At 44.0% G+C, this 19,733-nt stretch overlaps 1 protein-coding gene across 1 annotated transcript; it reads right to left on the bottom strand.

Annotated features, from left to right (window-relative positions):
* Positions 1-9,626: 9,626 nt before the first annotated feature.
* Positions 9,627-18,654, bottom strand: TMEM179 (transmembrane protein 179). Its single transcript, XM_066322292.1, has 4 exons — positions 18,314-18,654; positions 14,251-14,388; positions 12,704-12,782; positions 9,627-11,758 (listed from the first exon to the last, which is right to left on the bottom strand). Exons 1-4 carry the CDS (start codon positions 18,613-18,615, stop codon positions 11,579-11,581), a joined length of 699 nt encoding a protein of 232 aa, XP_066178389.1. The 5' UTR covers positions 18,616-18,654; the 3' UTR covers positions 9,627-11,578.
* Positions 18,655-19,733: the final 1,079 nt, after the last annotated feature.

Here is a 19,733-nt window from a genome sequence, read left to right as displayed (position 1 = left end):
TTTCTTGTTTCCTTTCATGTTTTGTTTTTTTTTTCCCCTCCATGGGCAAAAGCTGGTTCTAAACACTTCACTTGACTCCCAGGTGTGAAAAAGAACACAGAAACTCATTTAAACAGAAAACAGTTTATTTGCCTAACATAATAAATAGCAGCATTGCAACCCAGGTTAATCATCAAATCAGTAGTTTAATCCTCTGGGTTTGACTCAGTCCATAAACCCCACAGGCGGACATGCAAGATTTGTGAAAGTGCTTGTATCCAGACAGAGGTTATGCCTGGGTATTGAAGGCCTTATACCGTGGAAATATGGACTGCTTATGGAGGTGTTGGATGCACAGTTCCTTTATCACTCCATTATCCCACCATACTATGCATTTGTCTGAAAGGAATCCTTTCAATGGAGGTCATGTGGAAAGGTGCTCTGGGTATCTGAGAGGAGAACAATTGACTGCAAGTTCATGGGCTTCAAAAAACGAGCACTACCAGAATTTTTAGACCTTAGATTCTGCTCAGATAGCACCTGATGTGTGCTTGGGGTTATTTTTTATGGTAAGATTGACATCAGAACCTGTAAGAGCTGAAGGAAAAAAAAAAAAGGGAAAAAAGGGAGGGAGGGAAAACACTCCAAAGATGAAGAGATGTTTGCAAGACCTTGGCTTATTCTCCTCCTGCCATTGCAACCATCAAAAAGGGAAAATGGTGCTTTATTTCTAGATATTTTTTTAAAAGAGCGCTATACATCTGCCCCAGCAAGCTCTCCCAAGCAGCCCAAGAACTTTAACCAGGAGAGGATAAACAGAAACACAACACACAATCTTCTCTCAGGAGAAGGGGAGACAGCAGATTGATTGAGAACAAGTCAGAAATATTGCAGCCCACGACAAAAAGAAGTGCCTTCTGTGGCTACTCTCATGTCCCTCTTAAGCTGTCAAAGGCACAGGTGTGGCATTGGACACGAGCTGGCCTGGGAAGCAGAGGGTGCTGTGCTCTGGGGATCAGAGGGTGCTGTGCTCTGGGCCGCAGAGGGTGCTGTGCTCTGGGGATCAGAGGGTGCTGTGCTCTGGGAAGCAGAGGGTGCTGCAGGAGCAGTGTTTGGCTCAGGGAGCTGTGTGCAGATCACTCTGTACCCCAGCTCAGAGGATAAGTCCCACAACCACTTCCCTCCCCTCCCCACTTCTCAGCCCTGCTGTTTAGGTAATAAAGTAGAAAGGTTTTAAACCTGTGTGCTGGTGAATCTCTGGGGAAAAGGTTTAGATTGGTACCTGCATGCAGCAAGAGGGTCATTTCAACTTCTGTTTGCATTTTTTTAATGTTTATGATCTTTTTATTGTCCAGGTTGAAACTCTTTGGCAAATCAGTGGTGTTTCTTTTTGGCTTTAGGCTGACTCCTCTTAGGACTGTGAGGGAAAATGTGGAGGTGGTGTGAAGACCATAAATGTGCTCACCTTCCTGCACAGCTCTCCAGGAGATGGACAGAGGGCCTCTTTTCCACTGAGCCTGCTTTAAATGGAAAATGTCCGCATTCTTCTTCTTGGGGCCCAATTTATTGGTGTGAGTGAGAACTGCTATCGCATCTGGGCTGTCAGGGATATTTAGCAGAGGAACAGCTATTTTTGGCTTTTGTGTTGGCTCTGTTTGGGACTGTTTTGGGCATGGGAAAAAGCAGCACTTGAGTTATCTTGAGCCCGCTGTTGAGGTCTCACCATGGCTTTACAAGGTCTCCCGGGTCAGGATTGTTTACTGTGGTCAGTCAGATACTTGGCAGGCAGCAGAAAGCCAAATTAAATTTGCCTCAAAGCCCGAAGCTTTGAAATCAATAAGAGCTAAAACCTGTTTCTGACAGAGCAGTGGCATCTTGTAGGTGAAGAAACTGAAGCTAAGAAAGCCATTGCATGTGGGAGTGAATGAAGTAGGTCAATAACATGACTGGGAATAGGAGAAAAAAATCCATCTCCTGGGCCTACATTTCTTTACTGCTGCACAACTTCACTGTGGACTTACCTCTTTTATTTCCCCCTCACACTGAAGGTCTTTTTCCTTTCATCCATCCTGCTTAAACACACACAAGCCTTTTTCCCTCTCTGGCTCTTCATTCTTTAGCCATCATAGCTTTATGCTCACCAGTGTGAGCTGGATGTGATTTCTCCTTATTCTTGTTGAATGGTGTTTTTTCTGGCTGTGATGCCTTTATGAGTTTGAATCTCTAAAGTTACATAAAATCATCTGTGTTGGGTAATAATCCCCCTGCTGGCCATGCTGGGCAATATTTGCCGTCAGTACAACTCCTGAGAATTTCTCAATAGAGGAAAAAAGAAGACACTACATAATTTGTTGCAAACAGTGGAGATGCTCCCTCAATTCACACTGCCAGCTTGGTGGATTGCATCAGAAGTCAAAAGTCCTGCAGCCAAGCAGCTCTGGACAATTGTATAATGAAGCTTGGAAATGGCCATGTTTTAGATATAAAGGACTGAAAGAGGGAGTGATGTAGGACAGTTTTTGAAGCAGACAGTGGTAGGAGGCATTCCCAGAGGCAGTGTCTGGGGTCAGCACACAAAGGGCCAGGGGAGAGTAGCAGGTCTGTTCATGACAATGGACTAATGACAGTCCCTAAGGGCAGAAGTGCTGCTTAAATTCCCTGATGCAGTGAGTATGTAACTAACACACAACAGAAACAAGCAGGCCACAACAGAAGGGTAAGTGTTGTTTTGACAGTGTTCAGCACATGCCTGCAGTGTGAACGGGTGGAGGGCAGCTGCCAACACCCTCTTCAGGCACGTCAACCGCATCTGATTGCAGCAGCAGACATGTCCATACCCATATGATTAGAAGAGATAGAAAAAGACATGGAGAGATGACACTGGATGGTTTTGCATTAACCTTTTGATGCACTCCCTATTAGCTCCAGTAAAAGGCAGATCCAAAGACTGCCTTGAGTGCCCCTCCTTCCCTTCATCTCTCCAACCCTGATAGTCTGGAAATGAGCCCTCAGCAGCAATTGCAATTGTCATTTCTGCCTTTTGCCACTTAAAAGCAAGCAAAAGAGCTGGCAGCTTGTAACTATAAAAAGGGTGTTACCAGCTGCCCTCAAGGAATAACTCAGGAGTCTATAAGATAATAGTGTGGACTTGTTTCTTATTAATTCCTTGCTCCAAGATAGCTGTTGGGAACCTTTAGGCCACTCTGAAGAGAAAGACTGATGCTACATGACAAAAATTAACCAGCTGGCATTCAGAAAATTAGCCTGTCCATGCAGCCTGTAGTCTCCCCTTAGTTTGGTAACAAACTGCCTTTCAGCTGGGTGTTGACACAGGAGCATTTTCTCCTTGTCTCCAAAGGCATTAGGGTGAACTGCTGGAAGAGGATGCTAAAAGGGCTCAGGCAGCTGAGGATGGTTGGGCACAACCTTAACTATACAAGTTGTGGTGTGGAGGGGCTGGGGAATGAGTTCAAAGACTCTACCACTGACTTTGAGAACTTTTTTTTTTTTTTTTCACATTTTTAACAATTTAAACTCACCCTCAAAGAAAAGACACAGAAATATTGACTTTTCAAATAATTTATTTTTGTATTTCACCAAATCATAAAAAGCCGATGCACTGTTCAGCAAAAAGCATCAATATATAAAACACATTAACTCATTATCAGTAATGCTGGAGTGTACCACGTACACTGAACCCAGACCAGCTCCTACTATAGCCAGAGGAAACTCAGTGACTCCACTAGCAGAAGGATTGGACTCAGCATTTTTTCTTTGCTGGGTGTTTACAAAGGGCTGTATTAAAATGCTAGTAAAAAGCTTCCCTTTTGAGACTGTATCAAAACAATAATAAACCTCACTCCCTTTCTGGTTTTGTCAAACACATGCAATTAAAGCTCAAAATCAGCAGTCATTACACTGCAAAAAACCATACAAATCAACAGAGATAATATTCAAAACAGACCAGGCTCTACCCTCAGCATGTATGAATTGGTGTGGCTGCTCACAGGATAATCTATGTACACTGGTGAGGGATCCCTCCTCCACTGCTTTCAGTGGTTAAACAAATTATGAAAAAGTGTTCCATTTTCCCCCCAAATACCCATTGCAGGAACCTCTTCAGCAGTGTTAAAAAAAAAAAAAAAAAAAAAAAAAGGCAGCGCTAATCCAGACTTATAAAGCTTTTCCCTGGTGTCTATAAGAGACAGTAGCTCATGAATACACACATCAGAGGGCACATATTTCAGAGGGGCTGAAATGCTTTCAGGCTCCACACTGACTTACAAGCAAGAAAGATCTGCCTCACAAAACCACTAAACCTTTCAAAACCATGGGTGCTAATGAGCTACACCCACAAATTCCAAGTCTACAGGGATTTGGGAACAGTCTTTCCTTCCCCATGCAAGTCACAAGCTGTGCAGGACAAAGGGCCAGCGTAGGATACCTGGATCTGCTTTCCTCCAAATCTAGTGGCAGTGTCAGCATTTTTACACCAGATACCTGCACAGCTGGCACAGGTGGCTCTCTCCAGAAGCTGAATTTAGGTCAGCATATGCTTCAAGAGGATGCTCTGCAGTTTGTGAGGCCACACGAGTGGGTAGGGGCTGAGCAGGCCAAACAAAGGCTGAACTTGGTGTCAATACCACTCCCTCATATCATAGCCCAAGAACTGAAATCCCTCACAGGAAATGCACTGACTCCTCATTACCTGTTTCTGTTCAGAATGATGATACTGTCCTGCAGACCTCAGCTGTCCTTGTCTCTGGTAGGAAGAGAATGTGAGAAATGAGGCCAAATCAGCTTGACAGCAATTAAATCCTCCCTGAGGTTTGCAGGAATGTTTTTGCAGATGAAAAGATCCAGGGGGAAGGGATTTCACTGGAACTGTTGGGATTTTTTTGTTGCTGTTTTGTTTTGTTTATAAATGTTCAAAAACCTCTCACGAGTGTACTTCATATCACAACATATTGATTTGTCAGTTGTGTAGCTTTAGTTGGGCTATTTTAATGAGTGTTTGACCAGAATTGCTCTGACACCCTCGGTATGCACTGGCTGTGGACCCCAATACAGTGGTCCTCCCCAGAGGGATGCTGTCCACCACAGAGCTTCTCAGCATCCTTGAGCAAAGGGACTGCCTGCTGCTCTCAAAGCCTGCAGTTTGATAAGGAGGTTGCCAGCACGTTATGAAGTCAAATGCTGGACCCTGTTCCAATAACCACAGCTAAAAATGTTGTGGCAGCCTAGAAAGTGGAACGGATTAACTGATGCAATCCAGATCCCGTGTGTTCCAGAAAGATGTGCTGTGTTTCAGACACAAACTGTTGTGTTCAGTGTTAATAGGGAAAAATAATTCTCTCTGCTGCAGCAGAGATGTGGTGAGGAGCTCTGGGCAGTGTAATGTGGGATACTATGACAGTTTTCAAACATTTCCCTGGTTTAAAATCTATGGTTTAACATAGCACTTGTCTAACTCCACCAGGTTCCTGGAGAGACTGCTGGCACCAGCCTTGGAAACCTCCCAGAGCAACACATCACCCAAATCAGGCCTGGCTTATGTAAAGGGAAGGGTTCAATGTCACGATCCAGAGAGGCTGAATGAGAACAGGGAAAATCCCTGACTGCTTTTCTTATTTTTTGACCAAATTTGCCAGAGAGACTGCGATTTTTTTTTACATTCATAAATACTCCTCAGAGCCTTGTATACACAGCGGAGTCAAATTTGCCCAAATCTGGAGGGAAACAAAGGGAAAATAAGGAGGACATGGAGAGTAGTTTAGTCTCTGGACAGTTTACTCACTTGTGTGGAAAATCATCCAAGATACCAACAGTACTGGCATATCATCATTCTCACCTCCTGGCAGGTTGTCTCAACCCTCACTTTACAACACAGGCAAGCAGAAAGGGGGAGCAAAACTTTCTCACATTGGGTTTCCACCACATACAAATAATTCCAGCTATTTCAGTGAGCAGCTCTTGCTTCCAAGTAGTTTATCTCCTTGATAAACACCAGAACCACCACACTAAATCATTGTTATTTAGGAATTTCAAGCCAAGTAGAAGAGCTCCAGGAGCTCTTTTTGAGGGGGATTTGAGGGGGATCAAGGATAACCTTCCATGTCTAGCAAATTGCAGTTGTTGGCTTTTTATTTTGGTGAGAAAAAATAGATTCAAAAATCCCAAACCAAAATGAAATCATTATTTGGCCAATGGAAAGGGCTATTCACACAGCACTTCTCAGGTACTTATGCCCACTTTTAAGCAATGAGGATTTTACGGGAAGCTAATAAGCATTAAATCCTAAATCCTTTAGCTGTCTATGGAAATGGGATTTAGACTCTCGCATGGATTCAGATTTTTTTCTCTGTGTGCAATAACAGTTCAAGCAGTTATAGGAGCTATGAGAGGTAGAGAATTTCAAGCACTCAGGTGAATACATTCCCATTAATCTATATTTGCAATAGTAGTTCAATTACACTCTTTGGCATGAACAAAAAAACTAAAGAGGAAGCATGGCTATGTTAATATTCTTCCCAACAACAGGATGAAAAGACACTATTAGTTAAGAACCTGCACTGAAATAAGCAGTATTTGCTATATCTTGAGTAAATTCTATTCTAACCTCTCAGAAACAAATGTGAATTTTTCTGAGAGTGAAATTCGTTTCTACATCAGGAGAGCATCAAAGTTCTGTCTTCTATGCAGATCTTAACTTCACAAATCACTGAGTAGAATTTAGTCATTAAAAAAAAATCCATAAAAAGAAAATTTAGGTGTGTATCTGTGAGTACTAAAATACAACTCAGGATAGTTTCCCTCCTTCTTATGGAGATAAAAAATAGAAACATTTACTTCAAGGCACTAGTGCCATGGACAGAAATAGTTCTAAAACCGTTTCTGTGCTTATGAAGTTAATTTTGTCACTGTGGGTAAATCCTTCCTCTTTTCCCAGATTGCCCAGATTGCCTCCTATCCAAACCAGAAGGAAAGGATATTTGTGACCTCCAAAGCAAATATTCCAAGAGATAAAAATGGGTTTCCATCAGCAAAGGAAATGGTCCGAGGTACAGTTTAGGATCTGGACACAGCCAGGATGCTCACTCGCTCAAGGATACTCCAGCCATTGATACAGAAGAAAAAAAACAAAAGTTTTCTCATGATTCAGATTGGCTTTTCACAAAATATTGTCAGTCTTTCCAGTATAATCGACTGTCTGAATTTTCGTTAAAGCTATAATTTAAATGGCAAAAGTGATTTTATATGCAATATGTTTGGGAAGGCTTTGGAGAAGAGCCATGACAAAACCCACCTACACCCAATATCAGGTTTGTGTCCAATGTGACTGTAAGGTGTGAGCTCCTCTTCCTTGCAGCTCTGCTCCATCCTGAACACCACATTCATTAAATCAGCACTGTTCCATACTGAGGAGTGAAGGGCTTGGAGGGAAACCTGACTCTGTTCCTAACTGGAGTGATTTAGGCTAGCAGCAGGACATTACTCAGATAAAGAGGAGGAATTAAAATACCTGAAAATCTGCATTAGAAACTCATCTCATTCTCTGAGGGGCTGTGCATTGGCCACTGCTTTCCTACTCTGCCCACATCAAATCTGCCTCTGGGTATCATAACCATTGTCACTGCACAAGTCTCAATGCTAAGTAAAAGGAAGGGTAGAAATTTAAGACTTTCAAACAACTACTCCAGCCAAAGCTGCCTGTTAAGAGAAGAGCCTGTACCCACATCACAGAAGAGCATGGAACTATTTCTGGCATTTGTCTGTGTACATTGTACATACACAAAGAATGCTTTCATGACAAGTTCTGTGCACTCAATCATCCATCACTGGTTATTATAACACCTCCTTTTTTAAGGAACCATAGAACTGCTGCTATAGCACAAACGTGTCCTTCAGTTTTTACAGTAAATCATCATGCTCTTATTTTTGTGATTCTCACTGAAATTTCCCAGCTGAAAAATGCCTCATGAGTTAGCGGTATAAGATGTTTGGAACATGAATGCACTCATGAGGAAGTTCTGTTCCAAAAGATGTCTGCAATGTTTCTCCACTATAAAAAATGGTAATAAACAGCATTGATCTAAAAGCTCAGATGACACTTGTTAGCTTAGAGTCTTCTAACCCAATGAAGACTGCTGGCAGGGTCATTGGTTTGGGGATTGGTGGGGAATTTAACCACAGATGGTAGCCAGAAAATATATTTGGTACAGCAGAATAATAATGTGACAACGGCCCAGTGCCTTGAAAAGTCCACAAAGCTTCTTTACTTTCCACATGTGACAATAAATAAATACAAGTATCACACAGCGTTCTAGTTCTTTGCTACAACTCTTGCTAGAGTGTTCCCAGAAGTGTGCATTTGGACATGGCAAATTAAAATTGAAATGTCACAGAAATGCAACATTTGACTCAGCCCCACAACGTACTGGTTGGCAGTGGATGACTAAAAGGAGATGTCAGAAATGTACTGAAGAGAGAAGTGCATGAGAAAGAGCATAGGTGGGTATATGTATGTGTGCATAAATTATACCACAACCCTAACACATTTTCAGCTTGGCATCACAGCTTGGCCTGAGTGCCCAAGCTTTAGCAGAAGAGGTTGCAGAAAACACACTTCAAATAAAAATCACCAAGCACATCCAATAACTAGGAGTTGCAGGATACCTTCCTCCCCTTGGGTCAGCCAAAGAGCTTCTCACTAAATGCTCTGTCCTCTGACTCACACAGGAGCTTCCATCAAAACCAGCTTTGATTTTAAGCCCCACTGATGCTTGCAAGGGGGTATCAACTTCACCCCCCCTGGTCAAAGGAGGAAAGCTGTGAAATATAGACTGAGATTCACATGGGTCTCCTAGAAGAGCTTCAGCCTCTTTTTATTTTGCATGGCAACTCCAAATCCAGGACCAGTGTTTGCTGCTTCTCATGGAAGTGGAAAGGAGGAAAAAGACCTTGAGACAGGAGAGGTAGAAGAGAGCAGGAGCTCCAAAACAGCCTCACCCATGAGCAGCATCCTCTCCTTCAGAACCAGAGATAAGAATTGGGCCCTGGTACCTCAGATCAAGAACCACAAGACAACATTTGTTGTCTTCTGCCTCGTGGTTCTTCAAACCCTCAGGCGACACAAGGAACAGTGATCCCAGGCCATAAGTTACTTCAGCCTAAGCCTGATTTGGCATATACATAAAATTTATTATATAAAGCAGCAGCATGGTTTCACACAAGGAGTAAGGCATGCACTGAAGCAATCTGTGGGAAGAGGCATCACTGCTGAGTGAAAGTGAGACTGCCTTTTATGGCTGGAGAAACTGGGGAAATGTAGGGAAAAGGCCCAAGATCTTCTTCAGGGTATGAAGAAGGTCATACCTTGGCAGTGGACTCAGGTATTTGCAAGAGTATCTCCTACTAGAGACAGAATCATTTAGGTTAAAAAAGACCTCTAGGATCATCCAATCAAACTATTAACATGGCACTGCAAAGGCCACCACTAAACTATGTCCCTTAGTGCCACATCTATGCTTCTTTTAAATACACCCAGGGATGGTGACTCCACCACTTCCCTGGGCAGCTTGTTCCAGTGCTGGACAGTCCTTTCAATGAAGAGATTTTTCTTAATATCCAAACTACTAGACAAAATGAATTTAAAAAAAAGGCACTCTGACAGTTCTGATAGCTGAATTTTAAATTGATATTAATTAACTTGATCTCTGATACCCTCTCCAGGAGTCCTCCTCTGATGTCAACTCCCAACTACAAAAATGCCACTGCTGCAAATCTTTCAAAGGAATTGAATTCTCTTGTGGGCAGCAATCATACTGAAGAACAAGACCTTTCTACAGAGAACTGTGCCAAGCTGGGGTTATAAGCAATGTTCACAGGGCTGGCTCACTGCTTAGGGCCCATGGAGGGCTTTTTCTCTAAGCCTATGAGAACATTTTGGCAGTTAAATACAATGTCAGATTTTATGCCCTAAAATGCTTAATGACTGAGGGATTTGTCATGACATCAAATTCTGTTTCAATGAAATGCTTAAGCTGGTACTTAACTAAGCATCAGAGAGTCCCCAAAAGAGACCAGTAAATCTGCATGATTGTGCTAACCCCAGGCTTGAGCTCTGTCATGGTAGAAGCCTGCTGCTGTCTTCTCTCCCCTCATTCTGATTTACCGGGTCATATAATCCTGTGTGGTTTGCACTTCTGTCACCATCAATTCAGTCTCAACTCAAACACAGGTACCACAGACAGTGTCACTGTACTCCCCCAAAAAATCTTCTTCAGTCCAAACTTAGTTGTTTGCTTAAGTTTTCTGCTGATTTGGGGTTTTCTGTGTGATGTGTACCTGGGGATAAATGCTTAATTCCAGCACAATTTTACTTCTCTGCCATGCAAATCTCACATTCCTCTGAGTGATTCTTCTCAATTATCAGAGCTACCTCTGATCTCAACAATCCACCTAATTTTTTGAAGCACTGGCCAAGCAAATCTGGAAGCAACAACACAGTCATCAGTGAGCTTTGTATAAATAGCAATTCTTCCTTTTCACAGCAAAATTCATCTGCCCTGGAACTCCTGCCCATGAGTGGGGAGAATGGACCCATTCAGCACTGAACTACCTATAAAATACCTCAGCTGTTTGAACTCCTTGCTATGTTTATATATAGAAACCTACAATGCAGATGCTTACAGCAATTTTGCATATCCTATATGAAATAAATATCACAAATAAATTTTTAATATTCAAAACAGAATAGTATACCATATTAGGGACCAAGTTACATTTATAAATGCACAAGCATTAAAACTATCTATTCAGTCTAATTTTTTTAGTATGCAAGCTTCAGCAATTGCTAGCTACACTTCACTTCAAGAGTCATAATAAAAGCTGGTCATGCCAAAATCTAAGAAGAAACAAAACCACAAAAGTCCTCAAACATCCCTTCATATTATACACAGTTTTTGACAGGTGCTGTAATAATATACGGGCTTCATGGAATTCATTAACACTGTCCAATATTAAATATCAAGTCTGGAACACAGGTCTCTATAAATAAAATCAGAGCAGGAGCAACATGTTTGTCAGAACTGCATTCAAACAGAGTGAAAGCAGAGACAGCGAGAGCCTGCACCCAAACCAGAGCTGCAACTCCCCAGGATAAAGAGAGAACAGGGGCAGCTTCCCTGGGAAAAGGAAGGAGAGGGAGAGAGGAGGGATTGAATGCAGCTCCAGTTGATTGAAGAATAGTTTGAAGAAATAGCCTGGACACTGTAGCCTGGTCTTGCCAGCTCAGTCCTCCGAAATGCCCCAAAAGCCAGCAATGGCATGTAGGAGCTCTGCTGACAAGGACAGGTTACAAATTTTGCCTGCACAGGACAGAAAGTTGGCTGTGCCACAGGCACATAGGGAAGTTCATTCTCTTTAACTTAATATTAGTACTTCTGCCAACAGTTTCTAATGGGGGAAGTGAGTGATTCACAATTACATTTCATTTCAGGAAAATAAAAGATCTCACACACTCAATACCCTGACTCAACTTCAGCTCACACTACTGAATAATAAAATCTAGATCCTGCCCTGGAAATCTGCTTACACTTTAGATCATGCCACTTTTGTCATCTTGCAAAGAGGATCGTGAAGGAGATCTTCCTAGCAACAGCTCCTTCTCATGGATCAGGCTGTCTAGCAGGTCCTCCTGTCTGTAGTTGTGATAAACCTTCAGGAAAGCCAGGATGGTGATTGCCAGCCAAGTCAGCCAGGCCGCCCAGAGACCAAACTAGAGAAGGAAAAAAACCATAAAGAGGTCAGTACAGTATTGTAAAATCAAAGTCAGCTGTCCAGGTGATTATGAAAACCTCAGCTGGACCCCATGGAGGCCCCATGGAGTCATGCTAAGCTAAATTTAGGGAGGTCCTGGGTTCTTCATATAAAGGAGTCACTTTTATGGCCTATTTCTGTCCTAAATGCAGCTGTGGCTGAGCCAGACATCTAGATGCCAGTGCTGGCAACAAAGACACAAAACTGGCTCAGGCCAAAGAGGCAAGGGTTACCTTCAAGGAATGCTCCAGACAGGCAAATGCCTCTTTCCATGTAGGACAACCTAAGCCTTTGTAAGGGTGCAGTCCTGCAGGGATGGGACTATGGTCCCTGCAAAATTAGTATGTGCTCATGTCCCTGTGTTCACTGACTGATCATTTACTTGAGCTAGAATATTCAATATAAAGGTCTGACAGCCTGAGAGGTCTCATTCTCATGGATCCTTCAGAAAACAGCCCTATCTGAATGAATTAATCTTGGATTGTTTTCAATGGTCTGATATTTAAATAGCTTAGGTGATCTCAGTCTAACTCAAAGAAGGCAAAACTAGGAACCCCACAACGTGGTGCAGGTCAGAAATTATTTTGAACAGTAATGAAGAGATCCAGGACACCAGAGTGCTGCAATTTTTGCAGACCTCATCCTCTGGATAAACAACGAGTTGTCTGTCATGATTAACAAGATCAGTGGTAGGGCGAGCCTTTGATATATCTGTATCCAAAACTGTTTATTTTGAATTTAAAATGCAAACATGCCCATCACTATCATTCTGATCCAGCACTTACTGAAGTCAGTGGAAACATTCCCATTGATTTCTGAGAATGGTAGTTCAGCTCCAGCAATCCCAGGTCAATAAACAAATGGCAAATGAACAGGAATAGAACCATGACTTAGCCTGACCTACCTGTGCAATAGCAAATTGGTCATAGAAAGCAGAGTTTTCCAAGTTCAGCTCAAGATCTATATCCTGCAATTCTTCACAGCTACCCAGAAAGGCATTTGGAAGGGAAAAACAAAAGAAGAAAATTATTTAAAAGATTCCAGGTAAACCAAATATAAAATGAAACAACATATTAAATGTACTTTGAACAGTCACAATGGCACATTCTATCAAAGAATATTTAAGTTATAGCAATTATCAGGTTCTTTGCTGATCTCCTCTAAAACTAAGATAAAAAATACTTAAAAAAAAAAAAAAAAAAAAAAAAAAAAAGTGCAGTTATGTAAGTGATAACACAAATCCTCCATAAGTGGAATCTTTATTATGAACACAGCACCCTTAAACACTTCTTTCCCATTGCCCCCTCGCCTCCCACAGATTTGCCCTGGCATTACCCCGGTTGGTTGTTTTACCCCCTCAATGAAAGAAAGTGTATGACCCTCTGTTACCTTTTGACTTCATCAGGGAAAGCCTCAGAAGAAGGAATTGTGTTTTTGTTTCGGATGCTCCAGCAAGGAGACGATACTCTGATGGTAAGATAGGGGCTGCCTACAGATTTTACAAATAACTTGGACCATTATTGGTGTGAAAAAAATCCCAGGATTTTGAGGTTGTCATTCTATCTCTTGGTTGATTTCTGCAGCCTCTTCTCTCTCCTTTTCAGTGCTGTCGGTCATCTCGGGTTCTTACCCGAATATTCGATTAGATGATTTTTGTAATCGAATTTTTAACCGAATATTCGAGTAATTCGATTAATCGTTGCAGCCCTAAACAGAACATTCACTATGGCATTTTACAACATATGACAATGTGCAACACAAATGTATGCTTTCAGTAGTACATTTATTCAATATCATATGACATAAAATGTCACATTTTCCTCTCTTTTGATTTTTTTTTTGATAGGAGCAAATCTTCCTCAACTTATCATGTTCCCTATAAGGAGCATAAGCATTGTGGGATACAGTGGACCACTGGCAGTGGATCACTACAGTGGATCACTACAAGGCAAGGAACTCCAAATATTTGTCTGATGATGAGTTGTGGCACAGGCAGGATAAGAGACTTGCCTAGTGTCACAGTGGGTTGGGGGCAGAAGCAGAATTGCAAGCCAGGATCCCTGACCCCCAGTCCCCTGCCCTGCTCACAAGGCCACACTCCCCCCAACCATAGAAAAACTCCAAATCAAGCGTTCCTTTGGAAATAAAAAAATCTAACATAATGGGTTTGTTTTTCATATGTTCATGACTCAGAGAACACAAAATATGATGGAAACACACTTTTCTTTGTGGGCTTCTAAATAAAAAAAAAAAAAAAAAAAAAAAAAAAAAAGAAGTTTGATTTGGTTGGGGTTTTTTTTCCACAAGAAAAACCTCTGGATTTTCACATTACAGATGCCTTCTCCCCCTTGCTCACCTTGTGTGTAATAACTACACATGGTAACACCACAGTTCAATTGTGCCTATATGAAAAAAACCTAAAAGGAATACCATGTATTCTCCAATACTAACCTATTTGGCATGCTTCCTTTTTCGGTAATTGCATCACACCACATGTTAAATCCTACACTCACTATAGTGCTGGCAATAAATGTGATGAACACCACAAAGGCGCTGATCAGCAGATTCAGGAAGGCGTAAAAGAAAGAGCTGTAATAAAAGGGAAGAAAAATGTAACTCATAAACAGCTGAAACACAACATCAGCAGTCTCTGTAAGCAGCACAGAGTGGGCACAAAGATATCAGTTTCCCTTTGAAACACATCTTTAATTAAGAACACCTAATACATTGAAACACTATGGACTTGATTTTGAGACACATTACCTTCGCTTGCAAATGCTTTTGATTTTGATTTCTTTTTTAACCATAAGAAGATATGGCTTTATATAATAAGTGGTGATTTTTCATACACAATGTGGCTGTCATTATCTGTGAAGATGAAAATCACCATTGTTAAAATAAATGTCATTAGCTCAAATTATGTAGTAACTGGAGCTAAAATTATTTCATGACTAAAGTGATAATTGGGACAAAAATTGCTTAGGATAGGGAAACTAAAAATAAAAACATAGTACTGATAGCTATAATCATTTTAAGCAACGTAACACAAAGTACTGCCATCATAGGACACGAATCTCAGTTTTATGGGCAATTTGCAGAGCAGGCCAGCTTCTCCTGGGATTTCTCTGACTTTGGTGTCAGCATGCAATGTCTGCCTGCTGAAAATCAATTTACCTCAGCCCCATTAAGTCTGCCCAACCAGGGCCTGCCCTCAGCACGTGCTTGTTTGGGGTGGGATGAGACAGGATGCTTACAGATTTCCCATCAGGTCATGGAATCATTCACTCATTTTCCAGCCTCACTCTTTAACTCCTCACCTGAATTCTATCTGTGAAAAGTTTCTAATTCCAGTCATCTGGCAAAGCCCTTCTCCACTTGCAACTGCTCTAAGTGACTGTTCAGAATAGGACACCTTGGAATATCATACTATGTAAAAACTGGACATCTGCTCCAGGTTGGAGAAAGACTGGCAGCTCCAGGAGGCAGGTCATGCTATTCCAAGTGTCTGGTAAAGATGAATACAACAAATTTCTCACCAGTGCCACTCATTGTGCTGATCATAGAAGGAATCTACTCACCCCAGAGAATTAAAAAAAAAAAAAAAAAGCAACCTTCAATCATTACTTTTACCTGTTTGCTCATTAAATGAAAAGCCAAGAGACTTTTTAAATGAGTACTTGAGTCCTGGAAGGTTCTGGGCTGGACAATCCTAATTTCTGCAGGTTATTCATGATACATTTTTGATCTCAGGAGAACTTACTTAAAATGAGATGAAGCAATCATCAGCAGAGTGAGGATGTTTGTTCCTGGGCTGATGTGGCTTTAGAGGGGCTGTCTAGGCTCTCTGCAAAGTGACAGTTGTCCCACCCCAAGACTAACAGAAAAGAAGTGAAGTAAACCACCTTCAAGAAGTGCCCCTATAGACTGCAGTGAGTGTTGGATGCCAGGACACCAGACTTATGGATGAACAATAAGCTGAATCCTGCTCTGGTTTAGCTGGGCCTGGTGAAGTAGATCAGCTCACCTTTGCTGTGTGCCAGGATCACCCACATAAAGAGAGCTGCTATGAGCATACCAGATTTTTTGCATGTTCTCTGCCCTGACTTCACATCTAGACTGGATTTCATCCCAAGTGTTGCTAAAGTCAGATCAAAACCTCTGTGTGCACCTTAGATGGTGTGCTGGCCTGAGAAGCAGAAAAGACTTGAGCTCTTCACAGAATAAAACAGATTTGGCCCCAGAATTAGTAACAGCTCTAGAAAAGGAGCAGTTACCAGAGCTATTCAGCAGGTCCTGGCAGCCCAGGATCTCCAGTTCTCCCTCTATTTCGTACCCTGCAGCAAAAGAGGTTCCATGGTCCAGGACCTGACCTTCCACTGACAAAGCAGGGCTCAGCCTTGCACTTGACTTGAATCTGGCAAAAGTAGCCACCACAGATGCCAGGGCATCCTGATAGAAAACTGCTTATTTGGCTCTCTAGCTCACCCGATTTTTCCTCCTTAGATTAGAACTTCAATCTGTGCATTGCAGATTGAGTGAATAACCTTTAATAGCAAACGTTTATGCCTAAAGTTGCTTTGCAATCCTAGCAATGAACTATCTGAGTTATACCTCTACCATTCACCTGAACTGAAGAGCCCCAGGCTGCTGAGGCAAGGCGTGCTGAGACCCTTTTAGGAAGGTTTTTTAGCAGTCATAACTATCTGTCAGCAATCATTCAAAGCCATTGCACATGAAAGATGCAAAGGGTGCTAACTAACCCTGACTGCCTCGGCTGGCTCACCCTGGAGCTGGCCCAGTAGCAGTGGTCCTCCTCAACAGGATCATCAGTTATGACATTCTGGTTCTTCCTCAACTACCTCTAATCAGAACAGACAACTGTCATGTATGGTGAGGAGCTCACACTTATCTCTCCAGCCAAACAGAAATGGTTTTACGCCCATGTGAACCTTCAACAAATGGCTGTCTAAAATCAGGACAGCGTGAGCCCTGCCTGCTTTTCATACAGTGGCTGATGTGGTACAGGACAGACCTTCCTTCTTTCCAGGAAACTGCTGTTCCTAAGCATCTTGCCATGTTTTACCCTCCTGAGATCTTCTGTGGTTATCTCACCACCCCAACTTGCTCCATCTTTGCTCCCCATCAGCCCACAGCCTTCTGCCTCTTGCCTGGAGCAACTGTTAACAGTTTTACAACTCCCAAAGAAGCCTGAAAGCAACTCCTAAAGGGACACTTTTGAGGGGCCTGCCCAACAGCTCTGAAATTAATAGCCACTTTTGGAAGCAGGCCAAACATCTAATCCAAATGCCACCATTAGAGGTTTTTTACTGCTGGTTTCTTCTAAAAATTGGCTAGCTCTGAACTGCAAAGCATTGAGATTCAATTAACCCTCTACAGATATTGGATCACTTGAGGAAGCTGAATTCAAAGATGTTAAGAAGTATGTGGTTGTATTTAGTGTAAAGTGAGTTTTAATACAGAATAAGTTTCTGGTCCACACTTACAGCATGTTTGAGCATTAGGCACATTGAGAATGGTTGGAAAGAGCCAGAGAGACAACACTGCTACCCAGCCTCCAGGATTACCAAGCCCAGATGTAGCAGCTCCTTACTCAAAAAACCTCTAGTCCAAATAGACCTGGACACGAGTGATTTACCCTTGGCATGGTTCCTAAACCATGGGGAAAATATTTTTCCTGGTTTAGACAGGCACCAGTGCATTGTGCAGCCCTGTAGCATCCAGAGGCTGGCTACTTGCACCAGGGTCTCTGCCCTCTCAGGCCACCAGGGAGGCAAACACAGAACATCACAGTGCTCCTGAGCTGCTGCCTGGCCCACCAAGACTCTCCCTACACCTGTTGGGGTGGGATGCCCCTTGGCTTGTCTGAGCACAGGAACCAGCTGTCAGTGCCACCCTCAGCTGCTGCAGGGAGCACTCAGCGTTGCTCCCATGTCGTAACCAAGCAATGGTTGCTGTCTGCAGTAGCTGCCATGCACACCACAGAAGCAGCACAAAAAAACAGAGGGGAGTCACCAGCTTCTCCCTTCTAGCCCCCCCAGGCACAACCATGTTTTTTCAAGGTTTGTCACACACCCAGTGGACACCTGGGGAAGGCCTTTTTTTGGCACAAATGTGTAGTGAGACCATGGTCAAGAGGCACCTGTGAGCCCCAGCCTCCAGCATCACCCCACAGCCCCCAAATCCTTTAGTTCCCACTGCAGCTGAGTGGCCACACGCTGCAGCAAGGTTGCCAAGGGGCAGTGGGCGCAGGACACTGAATCTGACCCCCCGCCCCACACCTCTGCACGGGAGCATCCTCTGGAGAGGGCCCTGGACACGGCTGGGGGAGTGCATGGTGTGTGTGCAGACAGACGCGGGCAATACAACACGTCTCCCCAAGACCCTCTGGGGAGCAGGATGACCTGGATGGTGCAAAGCCCAGCGTTTCACCCCCACACTGCTCCCAGGTGACCCAGCCTGGGGGAGGGATGGGCTCATCCCCAGGGATACTTACTCCTCGTGCCCTTTGCAGAGGAAGAAGAGGGTCCTCCAGGCCTGCACTGTGGCCAGCAGCAGGGAGAGGAGCCCGGTGAAGATGCTAAAGCGGCAGGCAGCCTCAGGGCCCCACTCCTGCACCGTGAAGCGCTGCCGCTCCACCGTCAGGTTGGCGTTGAGCCACATGCCCTCGGTGAAGAGCAGGCACCGGCCGTGGAAGTCGTTGCCATTCTCGGAGAGTGGCACCACCACGATGAAGCTGAAGAGAAAGGCCAGGAAATAGCAGATGCACTGAGCGAAGAGGAAATTGCTGAGCGCCATGTCCGAGGCTCTGCGCAGGCAGAAGGAGGGAAGGAGGGAGGGGTGGGGAGAGGGATGCAGGAGGAGGGATGCAGGAAGGAGGGATGCAGGAAGGAGGGATGCAGGAAGAGGGATGCAGGAAGGAGGGATGCAGGAGGAGGGATGCAGGAGGGACGGATTAAAGGAGTGAGAGGCGCAGGGAGAGCGATGTGAGGTGGGACGCGGGGAGGATGGAGGGATGGAGGGAGGCAGGCAGGCTGCAGCAGTAGGCGGTGGGGAGAGATGGGAGGGAGGGAGGATGCGCAGTGCAATGCAATGCAGGGCAGTGCGATGCCTCCTCTGGACACGGCTGCACCCTCTCCCACAGCCCGAGCTGCCCCTGCGAATGGCTTCAGGGGGTGTAGGGGAAGAGGTGAGCGGAAAGATGAATAGCTCTTGTGGGGTATTCCTCTCCGGGAAAATCTGGCTGCTACTACTTCCTGGCGCCCAGGGGGTTAAATCAGTCCGTGCGTGTCCAGCAGGGCTGGGGACCGCCAGTGGGGGGTCCCCCTAATGACACAGGTGTCACCCCTGTTGATGGCCATTAAACACACATACAAACACCCCAAACCAGCAAACTGGCTTCATCCTAGCTACAGGATCCCAGGAAAATTTGATCCAGGTTTCTAAAAATCTGTCCACTCGCCTCAGACGGTGACAATAATAGACAGGGAGCACAGCCACCCCGGTGCCTACACACCCAGTGGCTCTGCTCCCAGCCCAGGTGGTCACCATGACCATGACATGGTCACCCCTACCATGACATTGCAAGTGGAGCAAAGGCTCACCAGAAGTGGAATAACTTCTCTTGAGCCTTGGTGTCGTTTAGGTGCTGCCTGGGGGTGGGATCAGCTCCGTTATCCCTGGCTGACAGGTGGAGCAGGGCTGAAGGAAAATAACCTTAAGCAAGCTCCTGCTGGACAACAAGCTGAGAACAGACCAGCACAGCAGTGGGACATGCACGGCAGGAACAGATGGCGTTTTATTCCCGGGGGTGAGCATCCACCCTGCTCTGCACTGCCAGTGAGCAGCTCCCTGCCCCACACCGTGCTTGGGAAGACATCAGAGCATCCCTCTGCTGCTGGGCCCAAAACTGCAAG

The sequence above is a fragment of the Sylvia atricapilla genome, chromosome 6 (genome assembly GCF_009819655.1).
Source record: "Sylvia atricapilla isolate bSylAtr1 chromosome 6, bSylAtr1.pri, whole genome shotgun sequence".
Lineage (NCBI taxonomy): Eukaryota > Metazoa > Chordata > Aves > Passeriformes > Sylviidae > Sylvia > Sylvia atricapilla.
The sequence above is the reverse complement of the archived record's forward strand: the minus strand, read 5'-3'. Positions and strand labels throughout refer to the sequence as shown.

Coding starts and splice junctions, on each gene's coding strand:
- TMEM179 (XM_066322292.1), bottom strand. CDS start 18,615: ATGGCGCTCAGCAATTTCCTCTTCGCTCAGTGCATCTGCTATTTCCTG. Junction 12,783..14,250: donor AAAGGAAGCATGCCAAATAG/GTTAGTATTGGA, acceptor CTTTCTGGGTAG/CTGTGAAGAATTGCAGGATA. Junction 11,759..12,703: donor ACCAATTTGCTATTGCACAG/GTAGGTCAGGCT, acceptor TTCCTTCTCTAG/TTTGGTCTCTGGGCGGCCTG.